Source organism: Marmota marmota, unplaced genomic scaffold, assembly GCF_001458135.2.
Source record: "Marmota marmota marmota unplaced genomic scaffold, marMar, whole genome shotgun sequence".
In the NCBI taxonomy this organism is placed as follows: Eukaryota; Metazoa; Chordata; class Mammalia; order Rodentia; family Sciuridae; genus Marmota; species Marmota marmota.
This window is the reverse complement of record NW_026000026.1, coordinates 53,954,425-53,969,101: the sequence shown is the minus strand read 5'-3', so window position 1 is coordinate 53,969,101 and position 14,677 is coordinate 53,954,425. Positions and strand designations below refer to the sequence as shown.

General features: G+C 35.0%; 1 protein-coding gene across 2 annotated transcripts in view; it reads right to left on the bottom strand.

Annotated features, from left to right (window-relative positions):
* Window positions 1–14,677, bottom strand: part of Fam81b (family with sequence similarity 81 member B) — a 65,604-nt gene that overhangs the window by 29,075 nt on the left and 21,852 nt on the right. For both annotated transcript variants that reach the window (XM_048811450.1, XM_048811451.1), the window contains 2 exons: window positions 12,648–12,891; window positions 6,752–6,870 (listed from right to left, as the gene is read on the bottom strand). In XM_048811450.1, the coding sequence (XP_048667407.1) occupies window positions 6,752–6,870; window positions 12,648–12,891 (363 nt within the window). The remainder of the gene's footprint in view (window positions 1–6,751; window positions 6,871–12,647; window positions 12,892–14,677) is intronic.

Genomic DNA, 14,677 nt, shown 5'->3' with positions numbered 1-14,677 from the left:
CACCCTGTCATTCTCTTAATAATAGGTGTGTGTGTGTGTGTGTGTGTGTGTGTGTGCAGTCATCCTTTGGTTTCTATAGGGGAATGGTTCTAGGACAGCCCCCAGAACCCTGAAGATACCCAATCCACAGATTTTCGAGTTTCTTATATTAATGGTATCCTGCCAAATACCTTAAATAACTTTTATATTAGCTATAATAATAAATACAATGTAAAAGCTTTGCAAATAGCCATCATACTGTATTGTTTAGGGAATAATGACAAGAAAAATTCTTAATCTGTTCAGTACAATATGGAACGCTGGCTATGTATTTCTTCACTATGAGAGATATTTGTTTCTGAAATAAAGAAGCTATAAAAAGTTATTGTAGATTGGAATTGTTATTTTTTTTACAATACCAACTCAACTTTAGATATTATCTGTTGACCATATGAAAAAAATGGAGGAAATAAATTTATATACTTGTTCTTCAACAGTCTGTGAATAGTTTGCTATTTTTAAATGCTTAATTTTATGATACTTTTATTATGTTCTATAACCAGAATTCCTACAGTTATTGAATTTTTATTCTATATTTAGATCTATGTTTATTAACAGTCCTTCTAAATTATGATTCTTTTTCTGAAATTCCTTTTTTAAAAAATTCCTCAGTGGCCGGGTTTTGTCATATAGATTTCAAAAGAAAGGCTCAGTAATGTTAAAATCCTTAGGAAAATCTGTTCTTTAACACTTGAAAGGTAAACATGGTAGATGTTGCTCCATTCTTTTCTGGTGCTGGTTGAGATATAGAAGTGTGAGGTGATTATACCTTTCCCTTCTTTTGTGAGATTTGCTTTGTCTACCTAGATGCTCAGTGATTCTTTATCCTTGATGTTCAGTAACTTCAACCAGGTTATCTTGGGTTAATTGTTCTTACATCAGGTTTTTCCAAGGACACAGTTTTACCTTTTGATATCTGTTTCCATTAAATTGTCTTTTCTTACATCCATGAAATTTTCTATGGTGTGTCAGTCATAAACATACTTATCCATATCCATTTTTATGTCAAAAGCATTTTCTTGATGTGGTTTGCTCATGCTTTTTATATTTTGAATAACTCTTTATTATTTTTTGTTGTATTTATCCTGCTTAGGAGTTTCTAAAGTAGATTTAATCTTTAATATTTTCATTTTTTTTCCTTTTATCTTATCCCTGAGAAATTCCAATTTATCTATTTCCTTTTGTTACATGATACCCTCTTTTTTTTGGGGGGGGGAAATACTCTTATATCTTGTTTTTTATACATTTTTTTAGTTGTAAATAGACACAATACCTTTATTTTATTTGTTTTTTATGTGGTGCCAGGGATCAAACCCAGTGCCTCACACAAGTTAGGCAAGTACTCTACCACGGAGTCACAACCCCGGCCCTTATACCTCATTTTTAAAATTAACTTTTATCTTATCAAAGTAAAACATGTTTATAGTTTAAAAGTCAATAATAAAAGGCAAAAAAAAAAAACTATAGGAGTTGTCCCTTATCCAGTTTTACACTTCAGTTACCTGTAGTCAATCGGGTTGAAAGTATTAAATGGAAAAGGGTGAGTACAGTACAATTAGCTATTGAGAGAGAACAAGAACACAGTTACATGACTTTTATTACAGTATATATGTTATAATTTTTATATATTATTAGTTATTAGTGTTAATTTCTTATTATACCTAATTTACAAATTAAACTTTATCATAGGTATGTATATATAGGAAAAAGAGTAATTGTAGGGTTTGGTACTATCTGCAATTCTAGGCATCTACTGGCAGTCTGCAAGATGAGGGGAGACCTACTTTACCATGGTTCCTGACCTTTCCCTGCTTCTCTCAGTTCCTCTCCATAGAGGCAATTGCCTGAAACCTTTTGAGATTTTTGTGGTGTGAAATCAAGGTTCTCAGCTTATCCCACAGCTTTAAAGTTAGTTTTATGAAATCTGCTAAGGCAGTTTCCACATGTCCTCCTGCTTTCTCATTTCCAGGACTTCTATGCTGATATCCCTTGTCCTTGTGGGGTTTATGTTTTAAAGAGATTTGGTGGGGGTTTTGGAAGGAGCCAAATTACTCACAATTGTTCATACAATCTTTTATCTCTTTTGCTCTTGATTTCTTTGAAACCAGGAGAATTTTTGTATGACCTCTTTACTTTTTTGGCCAATTCCTTTCATGAAGTACATTCATTCTTTGACCTGTGTTTTGTCTGTCTGTGTATCTATCCATCCCAGACTGATCTGTCTGTCTGTTTATCTGGAGATGGTAGTGGAAGTGATTTTTATTCATGGGTAGATTCTGCCTATCACTATGACATCTGTGAATATTTCTGGCTGCCTGCAGAAGATTGGTGGGGTTTGGTGAAGGGCAGAGACCATGCTCTGTGGAGTCTTGCAGTATCAAATCTGGTATTTCCTTAGATCTGAGGGTGGGGGCACTTCTCTCAATTGTCCCTTGATAAGACAGACTGGAGAATCTCATATCAAATGTAAGTCATAGCTTTTCTGTGGTGACATTCTTGCCTCCTCTCCAGTTTCTCTCAACTACAAGCTGGCAAGGAGGGAGTCCTAGATTAATGAAACAATAAAGAACACCATTGGATTTGCAGCTAAAGCTCCCCAGCTATTCTGCATTGTTGACCTTATCTCTAAAAGGACATTTCCTATCTTTCGACCCAGCTAAGCCCCCAAATAGTATTGCGAAATTAAAATTATTTTGTGAGCTGGGTTTGTGGCTCAGTGGTAGAGTGCTTGTCATACAGGCGTGAGGCACGGGGTTTGATCCTCAGCACCACATTAAAAAAATAAATAAACAAAAAAGTTATTGTGTCCATCTACAACTGAAAATATTTTTTTAAACTTAAAAAAATTATTTGGCCTATGCCTTTCAGGATTATGACTCTTGGTTCGGAAGAAATCTTTGTTTAAGGTCTAAGAAGGACAGTGTCAGTCCAAACATCACAATATTTGGCAAGAGTGTTTTGTTTGTGGTTAATGGTTGTGACAAATTCTATTTTATGTTAAAGGAGGTGTTTTTGTTTTCCTTTTATTTTTCACTGGAATTGAGATATCTCAAGAGAAGAAAGTGGAGTTAAGTGTATTCTGTCCCCTTTAGCCAGAAGTATCCCTTGTCTTTTAAAAGTTGCTGATATTTATAATATCATTGTTTCTTTAAAGGACATGAGTTTGCTTTTAATCACACATCAACCCAGTTTATCACTTTTAAAAATGCAATCTTGCCTTGGAGTCTAAAGAGTCAAATGTGGCAAGCAACTTGGCCTCCTCTGACTTCTGCTGCCGATTGTAAGCCATAGCCATACCTATTCATCCATAGGGATGTGCCCTTTGCATACCCACTGTTTCCTTTTTCGCACTTGAGACTCATCTATCAAATAGAGGAGAAGGTGTCAAGGGTAAGCTGGGAAGCTTTAAGAATCTCATTTCATTGGAAGTACATGCTTTTAAACTACCACTATGTTTGGATGTGGGGAAAAAGTTATAAAATTCTAAGAACATTGTAGTTATTAAATATTGAGTCAGATTTATGAAATGACAAGGTGATTGTTAGGAATTATGTTAAAATAATCAACTACATTTCACTTAATTTCAAAATGCTAATTGGTATTAATGTCACTAGATGTGGAGAGCCAGTAATCAATATGCCTTAGCTTGTCCATTAGTCATTTTGTCTGGCAAAAACACAGACAAGAAACAGGAGAGGGAGGATGAATTTAAGTCTCATGGCTTTCAGCCAGATTCTGTCTCAGATTTCCAAATAGATTTCAAAAATTTTCCATAAAAAGGGGACATTTCAAGGAAAACTAAGACCTTGTTCCAAAATCACTGCTTACAATTGAAGATGAAAATAAATAAGAAATTGGAGCAAGCTGGGTACAGTGGCCCACTCCTGTGATCACAGCTACTTGGGAGGCTGAGGCAGGAGGATTGATGGAGACCAGAAGTTTAGGGCAACATAGCAAGACCCTGTTTCAAAAAATAAATAAATAAAAAAGAAATGAGCTGGGGATATAGAGCACGTGTTTAGGATGCACAGTTCTTGGGTTCACTCTCCAACATCGCCCCACCCCCTGCCCAAAACAAAAGGAAGAAACAGAGCAGAGCAAAAGGAGTTGTATATCTCTTCTTGATGTAATTCTATTGATCTCTGGGTTGCTTTTAAACCCATTTGTTCTTTTGTATGCAAAATACGATTTATAAGAACAAAATAATAGGTTTGTAAATAATAGGTTTGGCACTCATGGAGAGTGTCATCAGCACACACCAGATTGTACCAAATCTTGCTTCATTCACTGATGATTTTGTTTTTCTCTTTTGAAGTTCTGGGATTGAACTCAGGATCTCATGCTTGCTAGGTAAGTGTTCTACCACTAAGCTATATCCCCAGCCCACTATATTTCACTTAAAATGGATATTTGGTGTTTATCTTTTTTGCAAAAACCTATCTAAGAAGGTTGTGGATTTGCTCATGTTTATTTCAGTATCTTGCTTCATAACTCACCCAAATACTATAAAAATTCTTATGTATCAAATATGAAATAATTGTATGTTTTTAACCCAAATATTATAAAAATTTCTTTATATTGAACATTATATAGTTACATATAGTTTATTTATATATTTACAGAAAATATTAATACAATAATTTTGTTTGTATTGTCTCTAAGTTATCACTTAGTTTTCTTTGATGACAGTTTTCCAACCCTGGCTATTACTCCCTACACTGTATCTTTATTTTTAAGAGGAAAGAAGTCATACTTCAGAACTACACTATGTTTCCCAGAGCCACTATATCATTTTTATTATAGGTCAAGCAAAAGCCTGGGCCCACCCCCAGCCTCTACACCTTTGAGTACCATGCCTTTTATGGTTAATATCCCACAGTCTTCCCATGTGGTACTAACCAAATACATAATCACCCCTTGACTCTCTTCCCATTTCCTTGTCAAAACTGTTCCTCATTTTATATTTCTGTTGAATAACATGAACATTCAACTGGTCCCCAAGACAGAAAGTGTGGTAGCTATCCTGCACTCCTTTATCTTAACTCATCTTCCATGTTAATTCATGTACTAATCCTATAGATTCAATTTTCCAAATGCTCTGTTCTGGAACTTACGACCAGTGCCTGAGTTTAGGCCCTTGTCACCTCTCCCCTGGATTGCCTCTGGTCTCATACCCTCTTTCTGAACCCCCCCCACCCCAAATTATCTCCTTACCTGAAATCCTCCCATGGCTATTTATAACCTTCTACATAGTGTTCAGACACTGGCCCAGAGAGTCACTTATATTTCAACTTTGTGCCACTTCTTGAACTTTTTCTCCCATCTCTTCTTGAATCATACTCTCAAATCCTATAACCCCAAATAGTCTTCTTCCAGCCTTTCAACACACCACAATAATCTTTGCCTTGATTCTTTTCCACGTGTCATTCCTCCTTTATTTGAAGTGTCTTTCCCACCCCTCCTTTTATAGCTAACTGCTACAAGTCCTTCGCATCCCATCTCAAATGTTACCTCAACTGAGAAGCTCCTCCCCTGTCTGTCTGGTTGGATATTCTCACAGCACCCCAGGTTTTCAGCATAGTGTTGCCCTATTGCTGACCTTCAAAACTTGTTCTGCCAGATAGACTGTGAGCAGCTAAAGAGAGCAGGTTGTGTTGCTGAAATTTAGTACAAGGCTTATAGTATTTAGGGTTTTTTTTAATTGAATGGACAAATACCCTGGAGTAATGTTATTGTTCAAATGTGTCTCCTCCAAAATTCAGGTGTTGCCAACGTGAGAGTATTAATAAGGGAGGTATTTAAGAGATGAGTAGGCCCTGAGAGCTCCTGCCAGATCAGTGAGTCCCTTATAGAAGAGTCTTCACACAGCATTTGAAGAGTTTTCCATTTCACTAGTTTTCTCTGATGTGTGAGGAGACAGTGTCTCTCCCCTCTGGAGGATGCAGCCCTCACCAGACAACTGAAACTTCAGACTCCCTTGTTATGTTTCTCTACCTTCAGAACTGTGGGAAAATAAGTTTTGGTTTTTAAAATAAATTACCCAGCTTCAGGTATTTTGTTATAGCAGCATAAATGGATTGAGAGACTTGACTTTGATGTCAATCACTGAATTCTCATTTGGTCTTTTATACTTCAGGGAAGATTAATAAGATGGAGGTGGGGGTATTTCAGGAGAGAAGAAAGTTTCTGGCAGAAGATGCAGAGATGGAGAGTATCAGTGATAAGCCATTCACAAGTATTGCCAATGCTTAACAGATTTTTTTTTTCTGAATTTCTTACTATTAACTCTTGATTTGAAACTCATACAAAATCTGCTATTCAAAACTTCATCTAGTTGGCAGAAAATCTCTTTGATTTGACTGATAACTAGTCCTTGTATATTTTAAATGTTTTACTCATTAGAACCTGACAAATGGATATTTATATGTGGTTATAGGTTGTGTATGGCTGTTGGCATTTGGGCAGTTGTGGGTTGTGAAGACAAGACTCCAGTCACTTCCAGTGAAACCAAACTGGATATTCTGTATAAGGGGTCTTGAATACAACCGTGGGTCTTTCAAAGTTCTAAAGACATTTTCTCAACTACTGTTTCATCAGTTTAGCTTAATATAAAGTCAATAACTTGTTATTTAAACTATGGAATTTATTTAGGGATGAGAATTCAATGGCTGAGAACTGATTGTTAAACATGAGTTAACATGTTTCTTCTCACCTGGCTACTCTTCCCCGAAGGTCTCCAACTCCTTGCAGGTGTTTGATGTTTAGATCCTGCACTGCGAAATTAGTTCCTGTGGTCACCTGATCTCGAGTTCTTATTTGGTCTTCTAAGACCTGAAATTTTGAGTTAAGATGGCAATTAATATTCCATCACACATGGTAAGAAAACTTCACCTGAAACAAATAGATTTTGTGGTTAGGTCCAGGTGGTAAAGGAGTGCAAGAGGCTGGTCTCACAGAATTGATCTTGGTTTATCTGGAGGAGGCAGCTATGGTTTGATTGTAGCTGATTGTGGTCAGGTGAGAGCAACATCTCACTAGTGTTTCAACAAAAGCTAGAAAATGAGACTTTATGTAAAAATCTCAATTTAAAAATATTGGCATGTTGTTAAAAATCTTTGAGCACTATATAGGCCAAACAGAACATGTTTATTGGTTTGATTTGGCCAGAAGTTGCCATTTGGCCATCATTAATATAAAAATTTCTCTCACACACAAACATACATACACGATTTCAGTGTGGATGATCAGATTTAAAAAGAGATTTTTATTCAATGTGGCATCAGTCAGTTTCTTTGTTTTGTTTTGTGGTGCTGGGGATTGAACCTAGGGCCTTGTGCATGCAAGGCAAGCACTCTGCTAACTGAGCTATGTCCCCAGCCCAGTTAGGTGCTTTATGGATTGAATCAGAACCACAATGAAGCTAACACAACTGACATAAGCCAATCTGAACCAAACCATTTCATATACATGGAGTGAAAGGGGTTTATTTTTTCAGATTTCTTGAGAACACAAAAGGTTTATGGCATATGTGCTTTCAGATTGTGTTGTTGAGTATTGTTAGTTATTTCTCCCATGGTATTTTGGAAGTGAAGCTGTCTTTCCTATATTGCCAGATTGGTGGTCCTGAGAACAGTGGTTTTTATTTTTTGTACCTGTTTATGAATGTTAATTTTAAAATTGAAAAAAATTGCCTATCCATAGAAAAAATACATTTTAGTTGACATTCAAATTCCAATGTGAAGTGTTGACATATACTTTTTTTGTTGTTGTCGAGAAAAGAATGAGAGCATAGAATTTCAGAAAACAAATAAATTTGGATTTGGGGAAACATTTGAGTTTATTATATTTGACAAAGTTCTGAACTACATTTAAAATTAGGTTTATGAATTATGCTAGGTAGAGTAGGATTTTTTATCAAATGTATTACAGGAATTTCAAAGGCCAAATACAGATCTTTCCCATTTTTAAATTGGCAGACTGAGAAAACCCAAGAGCAAATAGAGCCTAAGTTGAAGATATAAAAGTGTGAAAAACACTAGCTAGAGTTTGTTTTTTGCCTTTTCTCATTCATATGTAGGTTTTTTAAATTAAAGAACAGTGATGAAGGTGAACATGTTCTATGATAGAATGAAACATTTTGTATAAGCAAATCAGTATAGTAATGATATGTTGCCAATGAGTTCAATGTAGTGTAATAATGTCCTATAATGTAATTGTGTCATGATGACCTTGGTAAGTGTGAAAATGCTATGCATGAGACTAACCAATCAATAGGGGAGAAATTTTACAAATGGTGTAGGATCATTTAGGTATTTACCTCATGTCATATTGATATAGATTTTAGAAAAACTGAATAAAATATAAATTGAAATTAAGCCATAAGAGGAGGCTGGAATGTAGCTCAGTGGTGGAGCTCCTGCTTCACATGTGTTAGTCCCTGACTAGGTTTGATCCCCAGCAACACACACACACACACACACACACAAATTAAGTCAGTAGAATAACAAGTAAAAGATGATATTATTTCATTTCTGAAGACTTTTCTCATCTCAAAAGTAAAAAGAAGCAAAATATTTGAGTGCTTAAGATATTTTATATTAAACTTGTTAAACATTATAAATACAATTAAGACATTAAAAGTAAGCTTGAAAAACATTAATAACAAATGTTATTGCCAAAGTTTCATTAGTGTTCTGCAATCAGCATGTACCTGTTGGTGAGAGAGAGCTGATGCTATGCGTCTTTCCCCACCTTTGTGTTCAGCGTCATCACAGTGGTTATTTGAAATCATAGTGGGAGTATTTACACCATGCAAGTAGGCAAACACCACACATCAGGTTTTTTTCTCCCCAGGAAAAAAAATTCTTATTGTTAAACATTTATCATTGTACCACTGGTTAATATCCTTAATATGTAAAAGAGTTAATCAAATCGACAAGAATTTAAAAGTGCTAAAACTCTCAAAGACAAATTGGCAAAAAACATGAGCAAAATATTGGCAGAGGAAATATAAAATTTCATAGTCATTTTTAAAAAGTGGATTCAAAACCTTCAAGAAAAAAACAGATCTAATTTTTTGTCCTATGAAATTAGCAAAGATTAAAACAATAAATCTCAATGCTGGCATAGGCCCAGTGAAAAAAATCACTCTCATATAATGCTAATGAAAGGATAAACCAGTATAATCTTTCTGAAAACCAATTTGGCAACACATATCAAGAATTTTCACAGCCTTTATAGCTTGGTAATTCTATTTCTAAGAATATATATTATGGAAATAATCCAAATGCAGATATATACTTAAGCGCAAAGATATTTTAACATTAAGAATAATAAAGCAAATCATGGTATATGCTCCATTCAAGGAGTTTCTAATGACATGAAAGGGTTTATGTTATAATTTTATGTTAAAGACTGTGCAACAAAAATAGTTTCAGCCTCCTAAACAGAATACTTACAAGAGCTAGAGGGAGATATATCTGGATGTTTGCGGAGATTGACATTTCATGGTGGAATTGTGAGAAATTTTTTTCTCAGGTTTTAAAATTTCTTCCTGAACTTCCAAAATAATTACAGTGAACAAGAATTGCTTCTATAAATTGTAGTGGGGGATCCACAATAAGGCAATGTTATACAAAAAAAATTTCTTTTTTTTAAGTTAAAAATGTTATTTTTAAGACATAATTAATAGTCTGCTTTAAAAATCATTTTCTTTAAAAAAGAAACAAGCAGTGTAACTGTTGCAATTATGGTAATCTAAAAAAATATTATTTTATTCCTTTTAAGAACCTGAGTCAAGTTTTAGTTCACATTTGGATCTATCTTGCTGGCTGGTTTGCAAATGGACTAACTAGGTTGCTGAGTTTAGGTGCTATTAAAATATTTGAATAGCATTGATTTCTCTATAAAGTGCTTTTAATTATAGTTTTAGTTTTTCACTAAGGGTAACCAAATAATTTCTACTTCATAATGTTTTAACAGTGTTATCTAAAGCCTTTAAAATGTATTTTAAATTTAGTTTTCCACATAAATCAGCCTTCCTCATTTTCTCTAATCATGTCAAACCCTTAAGAAGACTCAAATATTTTGAGGTTTTATAATTTTTTGGAAAATGTTTTGGCTTTGTCTTTTTTTTAAAGAACTAACCTTGGCCAGGTGTGGTGATGCATGCATGTAATTCCAGCAGCTAGGGAGGCTGAGACAGGAGGATCTCCAGTTCAAAGCCAGCCTAAGCAATTTAAGAGGTACTAAGCAACTCAGTGAGACCTGTCTCTAAATATACAAAATGGGGCTGGGGATGTGGCTCAGTGGTTAAGTGCCCCTGAGTTCAATTCTGGTACCAAAAAAAAAAAAAGAACTAATCTAAGATAATTTTTATTTTTAGTTATACATGGGCACAATATCTTTATTTTGTTTATTTATTTTTATGTGGTGCTGAGGATCAAACCCAGGGTCTCACACGTGAGAGGCGAGTGCTCTACCGCTGAGCCACAACCCCAGCCCTAGATAATCAATTATTGTAGGAAAAGAAACACTAAAAGATACTAGAGATATAGAATATGTTTTCCCTTTTAATACCAAGAGTATTTTATTCAGGTATAATTAATATTGAAATGCACAAATCAACGTGCACAGCTGGATAGATCTTGACAAATGTGATCAACTGTGTAACAATGACCTGCCGCAGCCCGGCTAGCTGGGCAAAATAAGCGGAGGGTGACGAATAACTTGTGTACATTGATACAGCAGGAGTAGGAGCCGTTTATTGCAGGACAGGAGCAGTATTTATACATTCCACACAGCTTATCTAATTAGCATAAACTAGATACATCAGTCAACCAATCAGGAATCTCCACACTTAATGGCTTGTTTTTGTTACTTCTCAAACCGCTCCCTCTGGCATTTTACCAGGCACCATCCAGACTTGTTTACGAACTCTAACATTCCCCTGGCAAAATGCCAGGTGTTATTTTGACTTGTTTACAGACTCTAACAATGACCCAGGTCAAAATACAGAATATGCTTAGGAACATTTTGGTGAGAGTGTTCTTTTCAACTACCAAGATATTTTGATCATGTATTGGAATCTTATTTTAGTGCTAGTGCTACATTTACTTGATTTTCTTTTCTTTTTTAAATTTTTTTCTTAGTTGTTGATAGATCTTTATTTTATTTATTTATACATGGTGCTGAGAATTGAAAGTGGTGCTGAGAATTGAACCCAGTCCTTCACACATGCCAGGCAAGTGTGCTACCACTGAGCCACAGTCCCAGCCTTTACTTGATTTTCTGGTCATCTCAAAAAGCACAGAGCTGCTTGCCTCTTGACACCTTAGTGACACTGTCATTTCTGGAATCACCTTTGGTCAATTGACTTTCCAGGTACCAGGGTCAATTCAACCTGAGCTAAATATCACTAATATACCTTTTGAAAAGTCAACTAATAGTTTTTAACGTTCCATATTTTCTCAGTTGCATCATGGAGTCTGCTAGACCCTGCAGATAGGAAATAAACTCATAAATATCCTCTACCTCAAAGATAAATTCATGAGCAAATCATTCCTGGGTTAATTCCATGATTAGTATTTAATCTTTTGTTTTTGTTGTTTGTTTATTTGTTTTTAATTCATATTCTCACTGATAGTAGAAAGCGAAAGGGCATTGTTATTTCTCATTATTCCACATTTTTTTTGGCCAGGTTCCTAAAGGTGTATTTACTGGAATCCTTGCCCAAAAGTTGTTAACCCTGATTTATCATGCATGCGTACTTTAAAAACTCTGAAAGATAAAAACTTATCTTGGTTTAGCCTAAGAATTTTCTTTTTCCATCAAAAATCTTATTTTTCCTTTAAAATCTTAAAAATAATTTATTTACCCACATTCTCAAGAATTTAGAGTGCTGCCTACATGCCAGACACTGCTGTTGACTTACTAGTGAATTAAGAAAACTTCCTGCACTTATGGAGATTATATTTTAGAGGAAGAAAACAACCAATAGACAAAAATAGATTGTGCTAAGTACTATGGATTAAAGTAGAGTTTAAGGGAGATTAAAACTATTGGGCTGAGAAGGGATGCTATCTTACACAGTATGAAGGAAATTTTCTCTTTGAAGGTGGTCTAAGCAGAGACCTGAAGGAAATAAAGAACATGTCATAGTGGAGGAAGATGATCCAAACTGAATAGAAGGGAATAATTGGGAGACCAGCATGGCCAGACTGAAGGAGGTGGGTGGAGATGGAGTCAGAGATTGCTGGTGGATTTATAACCCAGCATGTTGTGTATTATGAATACCTCTGTTTGGAATCATGACATTAATAGAACTTTGGAGATTTAGACTAAGAGTGTCTTAACATGAATATGTAGTATAATGTTAAATAGATCTTTGCCAATACAAGATAGATAGACAATAAATAGTTTTTGAATGTAAGTTCCTTCTACTTTTCAGCATAAATGAGTAGTCCAAAAATTGAACTGTTTTCCTCTGAGGCAGCTATAATCATTTAAACATAAACAACAGCAACACATTTCTACAGTTGAAAAATGACATTGGTGGTTGATAATTTTTTTTTGTCAAGCAATGATGCCAATATGTGAAAGAGAACTACCTCAATGTTTTGGTTGAGTTTTTTGACGATGCTAGTGATGGTCTGTATATGGCTTTCTAGTAACTTCCTGGCAAGTGATTCCTCTTTTCGAAAGCCGTGGGTCCCTTGGAGACAAGAAGAGATGTCCTCCTTGATGCGGAAGGCTTGTTCAAGGAGGAATGCTATGGTGCGCTCCTGGTTGTTCAATCTGTCTTCCAGCTGACTTTTCTGAGTGTTTTGGATGACGGGAAGAAAAGGACGACCCCTGGTCAGGAAAAGGAAATACCAGGGGTGTTACAAGAATGAACTGGATGAGCCAGGAACCAGAACATGCCTCCTCATGCTACTCCTTTATTTTCTCACCTGTGAGAAATTTGGTAGGACTTTAAGTTCTCACAAGGTTAGAATCTTGGGTTTATGTCTTGTCTAAGAAGCTAACCTGACTTTTACCTTGATTTCATATCATGCATTTTTCATGTTTCCCAAGGAGGAATTATTCTATATACAATGACAGTAAAATTTTAAGCCAAATTGGTAGTGGTTGGGAGGGAATGGGGGATCCATAAAAGATAATACTAGAAAGCTTTTTCCATGATTTCTGCCTTTATATACACTTGCATAAAAACTCAACTTTAATCTAGAAAAATATCTAAATTCTTATATGTATAAAAGTGCAAAAGTGACTATATTAGAGTTTCCCAAAAGGTATGTCTTAGAATAGTAGTTAGTAAACTAATAGGCTACTGCACAAGAATTTTATGGTCAAATAAATTTGGAAAACATTGTATATCACATCCGTCTTTTGTGATTTACAACATGTTTATCACATTAATGTCTAATTGTATTGTTTTTGTTTGGATATGAAGTGTCTCTCAAAAACTTCTGTGTTGGCAGCCAAGTTCTACAATAACTTTAAAAAAGGAATTAATAGTAATACTCTTCAATTTATTTAAGGAAATAGAAAAAGAGGCAGCACTTCCAAACTCATTCTATGAGGCCAATATCAGCCTGATTTCAAAACCAGGCACAGACACATGAAAAAAAGGAAACTTCAGACCAATATCTCTAATGAACATAGATGCTAAAATTCTGGCAAATTGAAACAAAAACATCAAGAAGATAGTGCACCATGATCAAGTGGAGTTCATCCCAGGGATGCAAATTTGGTTCAACATACAGAAATCAATAAATGTAATTCATCACATCAATAGACTTAAAGATAAGAATCATATGATCATTTAAATAAATGCAGAAAAAGCATTTGACAAAATACAGCACCCATTCATGTTCAAAACACTAGAAAAACTTAGGACAACAGGAGCATATCTCAACATCATAAAGGCTATCTATGCTATGTCTCAGACCAACATCATTCTAAATGGAGAAAAATTGAAGGCATTCCCTCTAAAAACTGGAATTAGACAGGGATGCTCTCTTTCACCACTTCTATTTAACATAGTTCTTGAAATACTGGCCAGAGCAATTAGATGAAAGAAATTAAATGGATACACATAGGAAAAGAAGAACTCAAATTGGCACTGTTTGCTGATGATATGATTTTATACCTAGAAGACCCCAAAAATTCCACCAGAAAACTTCTAGAATTAGTAAATGAATTTAGCAATGTAGCAGCATATAATAAACACCCATAAATCAAATGCATTTCTGAATATCAGTGACAAATCCTCAGAAAGGAAAACTACCCGATTTACAATAGCCTCAAAAAAAGTAAAATACTTGGGAGCCAATTTAACAAAAGAAGTGAAAGACTTCTAAACAAAAACTACAGAATGCTAAAGAAAGAAAGAAAGACGATCTTAGAAGATAGAAAGATCTATATTGCTCTTGGATAGGCAGAATTAATATTATCAAAATGACCATACTACCAAAAGCACCATACAGATTTAATGTAATTCCAATCAAAATCCCAATGACATTCCTCATAGAAATAGAAAAAGCAGTCATGAAATTCATCTGGAAAAACAAGAGATCCGGAATAGTTAAAGCAATCTTTAGCAAGAAGAGTGAAGCAGGTAGCATCACTACACCAG